Genomic DNA, 13,041 nt, shown 5'->3' with positions numbered 1-13,041 from the left:
TGAGGATTCTTAATGTAGAAATGCCCACCCTGCCTCAGAGCTTGTCCTTCCTGAGCCCTTTGTCTAGCATACTTTTTCCTCTGGTCTCTACTCCCTTGTCACATCCTCTGATCATACTAGCTACAACAGCTGCCTGCCCACTGGCCTTGCTTTTACCTGTTTTCATTGCATTGAGGACCACCCAGAGCTATCTGCGATCTAGAAAATAGTATAAGATTTAGTTTTAAATCTAATAATTACAAAAAATTCTTGGAAAAGACCTATAATATAGACAGTAGAGTTATAAACATTTTATTTTGCTTTTATTTTTTCTTTTTGAAATACAAAATGTGCACATTGAGTTTACACAAACACGCGATGGCAAATTTCAGTGTACATGTATTGTACTACTCTTAATTTCTACACTGGTGATAGCAGGGCAGCTTTCAACATCCTATCTCTACACCAGAATAGATACCTGATTTATTGTTGCAAAGACAGTTGCAAATTTCCTCCTTCTGTAGCCTCTTGGTCTTTGTGATATTTCTACAAAATAGGGACGATGTGTGTGTCTTTAGTAATGTGGCAACTTTACGGTTTTGGCTGAGATGATTAAAAATAATCTGAATTGTTGGAATTTTATGATGCACTAAATCATATTGTAATCTGGATTAGTTGTTGAGCACTTATTTTCTACTGAATCTTGGTAGTAGTTGTCAATGTAATGGAACCACTGGTGCTTTCAAAGTGAATTTTGCTTGCTGTTTGTTCGTTCCTAGTAGACAGTGGGGTAGTCAAGGTTTCTTTGTCCCTGAATGGCTTGTAATATAAACATGCTGTAAGGAAGTCAGGGGAAAGAGGACAGATTTGGCCTTTAATGCTGTTAGGATTACTTGTTATTAAGCATTAACATATACTGGAGGATAGATATCCTGACCCTTTGCATATGTCTGTAAACATCCTTGTTTTGTTTGATGCCGTCTTGAACTTCCACTTGATGATACAATGGAAAACAGCCTGTAAGATTAAACAAATCCAAAATTATATATAGTATATAGGCCTTGGCTATAATGTATGATGGAAAATTAAATGCTTAATAAGTTTTATTAGGCATATGCTGATATCTGATGATAAATTTTTAAATGTTTAAAAATACGAGATAAAATTAATTTCTAATAGAAGGTGGGAAGGAAGGCCATAGAAACTGGAACTATGTGTTTAATTGTAGTAATCTTATTTGTTTACTTAAAGTATATAAATGGAATTACAGCATTCAGACATGAAAATTAATTTAATTTCTGGAAATTAAATGCAGATGTCAGTATATTAGAAAACCATTCAAAATCCTAGGACTGAATACATACAAATGAGTAGCAAAAAACACTGGTATTTTAAAATCACTGATATGTGAAAGCCTCAATAATCCCATGGCTAAGGAATCAGTAAAACTATATGCCAGATTCTATTACTTTTGAATATTCACAGAGTATGAAATGAGTTAGAACATCCCATGAACTCAGTGGCGTTATGGAAAGGATGCAAGTTTATAACTGAGAAACTCAAATCTTTTGGGGATTGCTTTATATTAAAACAAAGCTTGTTTGCATAATATGCTTCAGTGTCAAGCTGAGCAATCTATGCTAAAAGTGGTAGCTCCGACTTTAAGGGTGGTAGAATAGTTCACATTTGTCTGTTGGATTCAGGATCTAGTTGACAAGTTAAATCACATTTTCAAAGAGCTGCATGGAGCGCATTATGTTTTCATCCTGTAAGGGAGAAACATAGAGCGATTAAATTCATCATATCTGCAAGGGAAAGTACACTATTTTGCCCCTAAGTATTGCCCCCTTCCACCAACCACCTATGCCAAAAGCTCAAATATTAAGTGTTTGCAAATATAAATGCCATTCTATCCGTTTTCCACATAGATCACGATGAAGGAGGACCCATTTTATATTTTGTGGAGTCTATTGACGGCATTAAACTACTTTATTTAAATCTTTACTTGGTATTTAATAGAGGATATTTCTCAAATCATAATGCCAAAATGGAAACTACAGAGGCGCAGAGGTAAGTCAAAGCAAATGAGAATTTTGGCATTCTATGTAGATCACAGGCCAAATCACACAGACTTTTATACAGGTACAAGGAAAATTGTGTGTGTGTATGAGCCAGCAGTTCATGAAGATTGGAGGCTGGAGTGTAGGAGGCAGGATAGTGGTTTAAGAGGGAACATGTTTGCAGTAATCATTTCTTTCTCTGTCTGCAAGTTATGGCTAAATCTGTGTTGCCTGAAGGAGACTTTAAAAATGAATGGTCTCCATTACAGAGAAAGGATTGGGGAGCAGAAACGACTGCTCAGTGGCTGTGTTCAGCTTAGCGTATTCTTTAGAAATGAGTTAGGGGACAGATTTTTTGCATTATTGGAGCACTTGTCGGTTGCATGTGAATAGCACTTAGTGAGCTGTTTATGGTAGTGGTAAATGGTGGCTGAACCAATAATGGCTTCCACTGCTAGAAACCAAGTAACAACATCACCACCAAGCAGCTTAATGTCACCAAACTAATTCACTCAAAGACCACCACATTGAAATCCAGGTTGAGAAACAAGCAGACATCCAGAAAGGTAAGAACAACAATTTAAAAATACAGAAACAACAGATTTGTTTTCATGATTATTTGAATGTTTTTTTTTTTTTTTTCGAGGCAGAGTCTATTTCTATTGCCCATCATTCTGGAGTGCAGTAGCACAATCATGCCTCAACTGGGCTCAAGTGATCCTCCCAAGTAGCTGAGACTTGAGCCACGTGCCACCATGCCCAGCTAACTTAATTTTTTTTTTTTTTTGTAGAGATGGGGTCTTGCTATGTTGCCCACATTGGTCTCAAGTTATTTTCCTGCCTCAGCCTCCCAAAGTGCTGGGATTACAGTTGTGAGCTACTGTACCAGGCCTTAACAATTTTTAACTGTGGTTCTACTCACATATCAAGTCAGATAATTCTAAGTAAGCTAACACTGGTTTCTTCGATAGTGGGCTACTACCTGCAGTTCTCTTCAGAGAAAATTTTCCACTGTTTCTTTTTTGTGACAGAAGACCATTATTGAGTTCAGCCAAAGAGCCATTTCTTGTCCACATACACTAAAATAATGATTTTTCTCTTAGAAATCAGATAGAAGCTTGGCCTGTTGTGATGCATACTTGGCTATTTAGGAATTCTAATTCTATGGAAATATGATAGATAATGTGAGTTATGCTAACTCTGTGCAAAGAGAAATTCAAATTCTCATATATGTTTTATCCTCCACGATGAATACTCTCTAAGGAATTGGGGAATCAAAAACACAGTACAGGCTGGGTGCAGTGGCTGCGCCTGTAATCCCAGCACTTGGGGAGGCTGAGGTGGGTGGATCACGGGGTCAGGAGATAGAGACCATGGTTAAACCCTGTTTCTACTAAAAAATTAGCCAGGTGCAGTGGTGGGTACCTGTAGCCCCAGCTACTCGGGAGGCTGAAGCAGGAGAATGGTGTGAACCTGGGAGGCAGAGCTTGCAGTGAGCCGAGATCACAGCACTGCACTCCAGCCGAGGCAACATAATGAGACTCTATGTAATTGGTGCTTGTTTTTAGAGTGTTAGGCTTATGTTGCAGGTTGTAGAAGTGGTAAACTTAGGCATATGATCTCTGTATTTTGCCCAGTTCATGGTAGCTAGCTGCTAATACTCAGTTTAGCTGTTATGATAGCTGAAGTGATAGTTCTTATACTTTCATTACTTACTTTTTGGCAGCTTTCAATGAACTCATCTATGGTAACAACCCCATCTTTATTTTTGTCCATTTTCTGTTCAGGAAGAAAACAAAAAATTATATTTAGACTTATATCCCTTAATACCCTCACACCTGCACCAAATGAGCTGAAGCTGATAAAAGGAAAACCTAGCTGCTTATTTCACGTGGAGGATCTGTTTCAGAGCAGAAACCAGTAGTTTCTTAGAGATAAAAATGATAGGGCCAAATCCTTCTGGCTGTTCCCTTTTCAATATAATATGGTGAAGATTTAGAGTCACTCTGTCCTAGGTAAAATCCTACCTTTTAGATATGACAGAGCTCGGCCAATTTGCTGAAACTTTCAGAGCTTTCTTTTTGTCTCATCTGTAAAATGGGATTAATGAGGATTTATAGGATTCTTGTAAAAACCGAATGAAAACAAAACTTGTGAAATATGAGAATTGTTTAAATGTTGTACCTTGGATTTAGTGAATGTTCAATGAGTGTAGTTATCAGCATTGCAAATTCAAAATCAAAGCTATTAAATTAATAGGATGGTAAATACTGTTTTGTCTCAGTAAAAATTATTTTCCTTTGCATCATCGTGGTGCTTGGCAAACATCAGGAAATTTTCTCCTAATTTCATTCCCTCTTGACTTCTGTTTCCATTCCTACCTGAAAAAATGTTTCGACATGTTGTCTGGGAGCATCTTCTTTGAGGACAGGATATGTACATTTACCCATCATGTCGTATATTGCTTTCATTATATCAAGCATTTCCTGAAAAGTAAAAGGCTTATGTGAGGTTGCACACATGTATGAAGAAACCATTCTAAGAAGCTCTGACAGATTTTTCCTACTCAATGACGACTGTTGGTTGTCCCAAAGGAAAAGCCAGCAAACAGCTTTCTGCCTCAAGAGCAGAAGAATCAGATGTGAGAATGAATTCTGATCTCTTGGTTTCAAAATGAAGCAAATTTCCATGTATCTACCATAGTCAGGAAAAGAATATGCTGGTTTAATGTTTGGATTTCTATAGACTTTAAGTAGACCATGCTTATTTAATTGAATTATTATATATCTTACTTGTTGATCATCAGTTTCCATCTATTGAGAGTCAAATATACTGCACACCATATATTGAGAAAAAACACCATTTAGAATTAGTGAAATTAATTGGTAAGTCTTAAAGTTCATTAGGATTTTTGTTGTATTTTTCCTACTATGGCTTTAACTGAAGTCACATGTGAAGACCAGTCAAAATATTTTGACCCTGGGAAACACCTTGAAATTTTATTAAAACAGTCTAATTTTTGCCTTACCATTTTCATTCTTATGAGAGTAAAAATAATGTCTAATAACTTAAACATGTAGATTTATTGTTGCACATTTGTTTCACATGAAAGATCTCTCGACTAGGTTGATAATACAGGTATATACTTTTAAGAGTATTCAATTCTATTATAAATGATAAAGTAATTTGTAAACAGGTGAAACCTTTTAAGATGTTTTAAGCATAGATAAGTAGCAAGTAGTTTGTTAGACACAGGCAGAATTCTTGAGATGTGTTAAAACATAGAAAGGAATTGAAGAACAAGACATACCTAATACTCCTGAGGTACCTGGGTAATAAATATTCAGGGTATAAAAATATACAAGAAGCACTAACTATTTAGGATATGCTGTATATACATGAATACTTAATAGTCATTGAGGTCTTAATTTGGCACCCAGTGGTGACAGCTATTCTGGCCCCAGGTGTCCGCTGTGCAAGAAACACAAATGAAACTCATGACTACTTATCAGGCTATACTTGTGGCCAGGCACACTTGCACCTGTGTCTCTCCAATAGAGCAAGTTCATGTCACTGGCTGTTGGCCCCAGGCACCTTTTGTATGTGGGGTCTCTTGCTCAAAATGCAATTCTGGGAAAGGCTTGTGAGGCAGAGAGAGACAGGACATAAGCACACAGCATGCTCAGGATTCAGGGAGTGTGGTCTTTGCATCCTCTCCTGTGTAGTTAACTTACCGGTCCCTTTGCTTCTCGCTGTGTTTTAAACTGTTTTAATAAACTGTAATACGAGTATCTTAATTTGGTCTGTGAGCCTTGTTTCCTGGATAGTCTTCCTCAAAGTGCATTTGGAGACCCTACCATTGCATCAGGCCATTCCACAATCCCCATGATTGTAAAATTGCATTTCCTTATGGATCACATGCTATGGGGAAAAGAAAGGCTTCAGGCTAAATATTGAAACATGGCTTGGATACATTTTCTTTCTGATTCCAACCATGGTCCTGATACTGTGAATGGAATAAAGATGCCAGCAGGAAAAAAGTGTATAATCTTTGTGTTAACATATTTACTTTGGAGCTTCACCATAAACCTTTTCTATCTATTCCAAATTTTTAATTATACATCTTTCTTCCACTACATAAAATACTTCGGATTTCCTGAGAAAAACTTTTCAAATTAATAATTGCAATTAATATTTTAAAGTTAAGAAATGAAAATCTTCCAAATTATTGCTATGGTGGTGAGGTATCCCTTACCTCTTTAGTGATGTAGCCATCTTTATTTATATCATACAGATTAAATGCCCAATTGAGTTTTTCTTGTACTGTCCCCCGGAGCAAAATGGAAAGACCTTTGATGAAATCCTAAAAAGAAAGAAAAATACAATTTTATATGACATTTCTAAAAGAAAAAAAAAAAAATGATGGAAGTAAGGGCTACAACCCTCTGGAATTTGAACCATTTATTTAGCAAAATGATTGATGTGTTATTGGTTGTCTATTTTTCAGACTTCTCTGTGGGCATAAATCACTCGTTAGTCTTAACATTTTCATCTTGTAATTGGAAACTGAGTTAAATCAATGGTAGTACTGGAAATTGTACCAATGGATACCCACACGTCAAGAGGCTTGAGTATAAGTGGTATTGGCTTTCCAGTGCAAGCACACATGATATACTAAAAGAATCTAATAGTTTTTTTTTTTTTTTTTTAAATACAAGTGCACACATAACACACTTCAATGAAAAAACGTTTGCTACTAAGAAATGTGCCTGACCATAAAAGATAAACCAATTGTGGTCTCTAATTAGAAATCCAGTTATAATTTACATGTGGACAGTGGGTAAGAGCATGAAGCTGGAGAGGACAGACTGCCTGGTTTCACCCTCCAGCTGTATTACTGGATGGCTTTGTGTCTTCAGGCAACTTAACATCCCTTTGCCTCAATTTTCATATCTGTAAAATGGAGCTAATAATAGTGTCTACCTCTTCACAATTTTATGAGGATTGAAAAAGAGGCTGCTTATAATTGTCCCTGGCAAGGACATTGGCTGTGTAGGTTTTTGTTAAGTAAATGGAGCCCTCAGTTTGTATCCTGGTTAAGCTGGTTTGATTGCATTGCAGACTGGCCAGATTAACTTGATTAAATTCGTTTAGAGAGAGATATATATATATATATATATTTTTTTTTTGAGATGGAATCTTGCTCTGTTGCCCAGGCTGGAGTGCAGTGGCGTGATCTTGGCTCACTGCAACTTCCACCTCCTACCTCCCTGGTTCAAGCAATTCTTCTGCCTCAGCCTCCCGAGTAGCTGGGACTACAGGCATCCGCTACCATGCCTGGCTAATTTTTGTATTTTTGGTAGAGATGGGGGTTTCACCATGTTGGTCAGGCTGGTCTCGAACTCCTGACCTTATGATCTGCCCGCCTTGGCCTCTCAAAGTGCTGGGATTACAGGCATGAGCCACCGTGCCCAGCCAGATTTGTTGTTGTTATGTACAGCAGAGTTAACGTTACAATGTGCCGTATTCAGTTTATAATCCAGTTTTAAGTAGGAATGAAAGCAGAGGGGAAATCCAAAAGTCTTCTGGGTGAATTTGCATTGTATCTCCCTTTCCCACATTCCCTTATTTTATAGCTGTATTTCTGTCTGAATTTCTCAAATTGTTTTTTCTTTTTTAAATAAGTAATATCCATATAGTTCAACATTTAAAAATTATGTAAGCCGTCTGGTGAAAAACCTTTCTTCCATTCCTGGACCCAGCCACCTGTTCCTTTTACCTATAGACAACTGGCATAAATAGTTTGTATTTACTTCCAAGGAATTTTTGTGCATATACAAATATAAGATACATTTGTTTGTCTTATTGGCTAACAGACTTCTATACTTTTTTTTCCACTTAACCATAAATCAGGGAAACAATTCAAGTTTCTATTGTATATGTAAATACATCATTGTTTATTTAACCAAATTGTTCTTTTACATTTTTTCTCATTGTTATTTCTAGGTATTTTAACCTTTCTGTTGCTGTTGTAAATGAGATATTTTTCTATCATATATTCTAAATTAGTTGTTTGTATGTATGAAAGCTATTGATTTCTGTGTAATTTTGTACCCTGTCAACTTGCTGATACCATATATTGGTTTTCTTCTGGGTTTTCATGTGTGCAATAATAGTAGCTGCAAATGGAGTTAATTGTACCTGTTTTCTAATTTTTATATGTTTACTTTTTTCTAATTATATGGCCTAATATCTATAGAACAATGTTACATCATGTAAATTATAATAGATATTCTTAGTTTTTTCTTGAACTTCAGAATATTTCAATTCACTTTTAAGCATGATACTTAGTTTTATCATGGTGAAAATGGTACAACCATTCCACTTAGGCAAATTTATCAAGAATGGCCACTGACCTTTTTTGGCAAAAATGAAAAAGACAAAACCAGAAATAATTGTCAAATTCATATTGCAAGGGGCCCTGAATAGCCCAGTCAATTTTAAGAAAGAAAAACAAACTTGGAGGACTCACACTACCTAATTTCAAAACAGTACAAAGTTACATTAATCAAAACAGTGGTACTGGCATAAAGACAGATGTATACAATAGCAGAATAGAATTGAGTCTAGATATAAACCCAGCTGTCTGTGGCCAGTTGATTTTTCAATAATGGTGCCAGGACCATTCAATAGCTATGGAAAGAATAGTCTCAATATATGGTGCTGTGGCACCTGGATCACCATACTTAGTCTACTTCCCATTGGCATGCAAGTTAGAATGTCAAGTGAGAGAAGAAGAGAGAAGGCCACAAGGAATTCCAATATTTGGCAGGCACAGAGAGGAGAAGCTGGCAAAGCATCTTGAAAAGAAGTTGCTAAAGAAGTGAGTCAGGAGAACAGAGCATTTCCATAGGAAAGGATTGTTCATTTTGCTGCCAAGATTAGAAAAATGTTCATTGGACCAGCAACATGGAGGTCACCAGCAAGTGATAGGGAACAGTCCAGTGGAGTAGGAGTGAAGAGTAATTTTTAATGAGGAGCACTTTGAATACTGAAGAGAAGAATCTAAAAAGAGTAAGAGTCAGAAATGGGCTGATGCTCCTGAGAAGGTGGGGAGGCTCCAGAACGCAGGTAGATGGGCCGACCTCAGAAGGGAGTTGATACAGGAGACAGAAGGACATGGTGTGGATGCCAGTAGCTGCTTTGCAGGTGGGAAGATGACTGCATTTCTGTCTGATAGCTTTAGTGAGTGTGAGGTGTTTGGGAGTGAGGAGCCAGGTAGAAGAGGTATGAATCTGAGGTTTGAGGAGAGAGGTGGGAGCTCTGCTACTAGGCAATAAGGTGATGTGCAAATTAGAAAAACGGAGACCTCCCTCAAATTATTTCCCTGCCATATTTTAGAAAATTATGACGTATAATGTAGTTTAATTAAAAGGTAATGACAGCCCTTGGAGGTGTGAGTGTACATCTTTCAAAACCAGCAGGCTGGGGATCATGGCTCATGCCTGTAATCCCAGCACTTTGGGTGGCAGAGGTGGGAGGGTTGTTTGAGCCCACGAGTTTGAGAGCAGCCTGAGCAACCCAGCCAGATCCAAATTAACAAGAACAACAAATTAACGGTGTGGTGGTGCACACCTGTTGTCCCAGCTACTTGGGAGGCTGAGACGGGAATTGCTTGAGCCCAGAAGGTTGAGGCTACAGTGAACTAATTGCACCACTGTGCTTCAGCCTGGGTGACAGACCAAGACTGTCTCAAAAAAAAAAAAAATCCTTGGCTTTTTCAGAAGGTATAAAATATACATTGCAGAACACAGAGCCTTATTCACAGAAGATTGCTGAGCAGTTTTGAAAGCTAGATGAGGTTGATGGTTATTAATGTAAACTATTTTTTAAAAATTTACAAAGTAGTAACAATATGTCATTAATTTTAAGGGGAGCTGGCTACAGGGTCTTTGAAAACATGCTTAGAGTATTGGTTCTCAAAATATAATGTGCAACACCTGGGGAGCTTGCTAACAGATTTCTGGGACCTACCCCAAGAATGATTCATTAGGTTGGAGTGGGACCCCAAAATTTACATGTCTGACACGTTCCAAGGGGAAGCCTATACTGCTTCCAGGGATCACACTTTGAGAACCACTGGCCTACAGTACTCATCATTGGCATTGACCTCACCACCATACAAAACAGAGTAACAGTGAAAGATTTAAAGAGTACTTTTGGGGAACCTCCCCCCCAAGATGGCCGAATAGGAACAGCTCCAGTCTACAGCTCCCAGCATGAGCGACACAGAAGACGGGTGATTTCTGCATTTCCAACTGAGGTACCAGGTTCATCTCATTGGGACTTGTTAGACAGTGGGTGCAGCCCATGGAGTGTGAGCCGAAGCAGGGTGGGGCATTGCCTCACCCAGGAAGTGCAAGGGGTCAAGGAATTCCCTTTCCTAGCCAAGGGAAGCCGTGACAGATGGTACCTGGAAAATCGGGACGCTCTCACCCTAATACTGCACTTTTCCATTGGTCTTAGCAAATGGCACACCAGTAGATTATATCCCACACCTGGCTCGGGACGTTCCCATCCTAATACCGCACTTTTCCAATGGTCTTAGCAAATGGCACACCAGGAGATTATATCCCGCACCTGGCTCGGAGGGTCCCACGCCCACAGAGCCTTGCTCCCTGCTAGCACAGCGGTCCAAGATCAAAGTGCAAGGCAGAAGCGAGGCTAGGGGAGTGGCGTCCACCATTGCTGAGGCTTGACTAGGTAAACAAAGCAGCCCGGAAGCTCGAACTAGGTGGAGCCCACTGCAGCTCAAGGAGATCTGCCTGCCTCTGTAGACTCCACTTCTGGGGGCGGGGCATAGCTGAACAAAAGGCAGCAGAAACTTCTGCAGACTTAAACGTCCCTGTCTGACAGCTCTGAAGAGAGTAGTGGCTCTCCCAGCCTGGAGTTTGAGATCTGACAACAGACTGCCTCAAGTGGGTCCCTGACCCCCGTGTAGCCTAACTGGGAGACACTTCCCAGTAGGGGCCGCCTGACACCTCATACAGCCAGGTGCCCCTCTGAGATGAAGCTTCCAGAGGAAGGATCAGGCAGCAACATTTGCCGTTCTGCAATATTTGCTGTTCTGCAGCCTCTGCTGGTGATACCCAGGCAAACAGGGTCTGGAGTGGTCCTCCAGCAAACTCCACCAGACATGCAGCTGAGGGTCCTGACTGTTAGAAGGAAAACTAACAGAAAGGAATAGCATCAACATCAACAAAAAGGACATCCACACCAAAACCCCATCTGTAGGTCATCATCATCAAAGACAAAGGTAGATAAAACCACAAAGATGGGGAGAAACCAGAGCAAAAAAGCTGAAAATTCTAAAAATCAGAGTGCCTCTTCTCCAAAGGAATGCAGCTCCTCACCAGCAATGGAACAAAGCTGGATGGAGAATGACTTTGACGAGTTGACAGAAGTAGGCTTCAAAAGATCACTAATAACAAACTTCTCCAAGCTAAAGGAAGATGTTTGAACGCATCGCAAAGAAACTAAAAGCCTTGAAGAAAGATTAGATGAATGACTAACTAGAATAAATAGTGTAGAGAAGACTTTAAATGACCTGATGGAGCTGAAAACCATGGCACAAAAACTACGTGACGCATGCACAAGCTTCAGTAGCTGACTCGATCAAGCGGAAGAAAGGGTATCAGTGATTGAAGATCAAATGAATGAAATGAAGTGAGAAGTTCAGAGAAAAAAAGAGTTAAAACAAGCAAACCCTCCAAGAAATATGGGACTATGTGAAAAGACCAAATCTACATCTGACTGGTGTACCTGAAAGTGACAGGGAGAATGGAACCAAGTTGGAAAACACCCTTCAGGATATTATCCAGGAGAACTTCCCCAACCTAGCAAGGCAGGCCAACATTCAAATTCAGAGAACCCCACAAAGATACTCCTCAAGGAGAGCAACCCCAAGACACATAATTGTCAGATTCACCAAGGTTGAAATGAAGGAAAAAATGTTAAGGGCAGCCAGAGAGAAAAGTCAGGTTACCCAGAAAGGGAAGACTAACAGTGGATCTCTCAGCAGAAACTACAAGCCAGAAGAGAGTGGGGGCCAGTATTCAACATTCTTAAAGAAAATAATTTTCAACCCAGAATTTCATATCCAGCCAAACTGAGCTTCATAAGTGAAGGAGAAATAAAATCCTTTTTAGACAAGCAAATGCTGAGATATTTTGTTACCACCAGGCCTGCCTTACAAGAGACCCTGAAGGAAGCACCAAACATGGAAAGGAACAACCGGTACCAGCCACTGCAAAAACATGCCAAATTGTAAAGACCATCGATGCCAGGAAGAAACTGCATAAATTAACAGGCAAAATAACCAGCTAACATCATAATGACAGGATTAAATTCACACATAACAATATTAACCTTAAATGCCAATGAGCTAAATGCCCCAATTAAAAGACATAGACTGGCAAATTGGATAGAGTCAAGACCCATCAGTGTGCTGTATTCAGGAGACCCATTTCACGTGCAGAGACACACATAGGCTCAAAATAAAGAGATGGAGGAAGATCTACCAAGCAAATGGAAAACAACAACAACAACAAAAAGCAGGGGTTGCAATCCTAGTCTCTGATAAAACAGACATTAAACCAACAAAGATCAAAAGATATAAAGAAGGCCATTACATAATGGTAAAGGAATCAATTCAACAAGAAGAGCTAACTATCCTAAATATATATGCACCCAATACAGGAGCACCCAGCTTCATAAACCAAGTCCTCAGAGACCTACAAAGAGACTTAGACTCCCACACAATAATGATGGAAGACTTTAACACCCCACTGTCAACATTAGACAGATCAATGAGACAGAAAGTTAACAAGGATATCCAGGACTTGAACTCAGCTCTGCACCAAGCAGACCTAATAGACTTCTACAGAACTCTCCACCCCAAATCAACAGAATATACATTCTTCTCAGCACCACATCGCACTTA

The 13,041-nt window shown here is 39.1% G+C and overlaps 1 protein-coding gene across 3 annotated transcripts in view; it reads right to left on the bottom strand.

Moving 5' to 3' along the window:
- Nucleotides 1–280: 280 nt before the first annotated feature.
- The window catches only part of KCNIP4 (Kv channel interacting protein 4), a 611,550-nt gene continuing 598,789 nt past the window's right edge, over nucleotides 281–13,041 (bottom strand). For all 3 annotated transcript variants that reach the window (XM_011994264.1, XM_011994263.1, XM_011994265.1), the window contains exons 5-8: nucleotides 6,295–6,402; nucleotides 4,421–4,525; nucleotides 3,756–3,818; nucleotides 281–1,745 (exon numbers count right to left, since the gene is read on the bottom strand). In XM_011994264.1, the coding sequence (XP_011849654.1) occupies nucleotides 1,698–1,745; nucleotides 3,756–3,818; nucleotides 4,421–4,525; nucleotides 6,295–6,402 (324 nt within the window). In that variant the 3' untranslated portion in view covers nucleotides 281–1,697. The remainder of the gene's footprint in view (nucleotides 1,746–3,755; nucleotides 3,819–4,420; nucleotides 4,526–6,294; nucleotides 6,403–13,041) is intronic.

This window comes from Mandrillus leucophaeus, unplaced genomic scaffold (genome assembly GCF_000951045.1).
Source record: "Mandrillus leucophaeus isolate KB7577 unplaced genomic scaffold, Mleu.le_1.0 Scaffold449, whole genome shotgun sequence".
Taxonomy (NCBI): domain Eukaryota; kingdom Metazoa; phylum Chordata; class Mammalia; order Primates; family Cercopithecidae; genus Mandrillus; species Mandrillus leucophaeus.
Note: the sequence above shows the minus strand (reverse complement) of the source record. Positions and strands in the feature narration are given on the sequence as shown.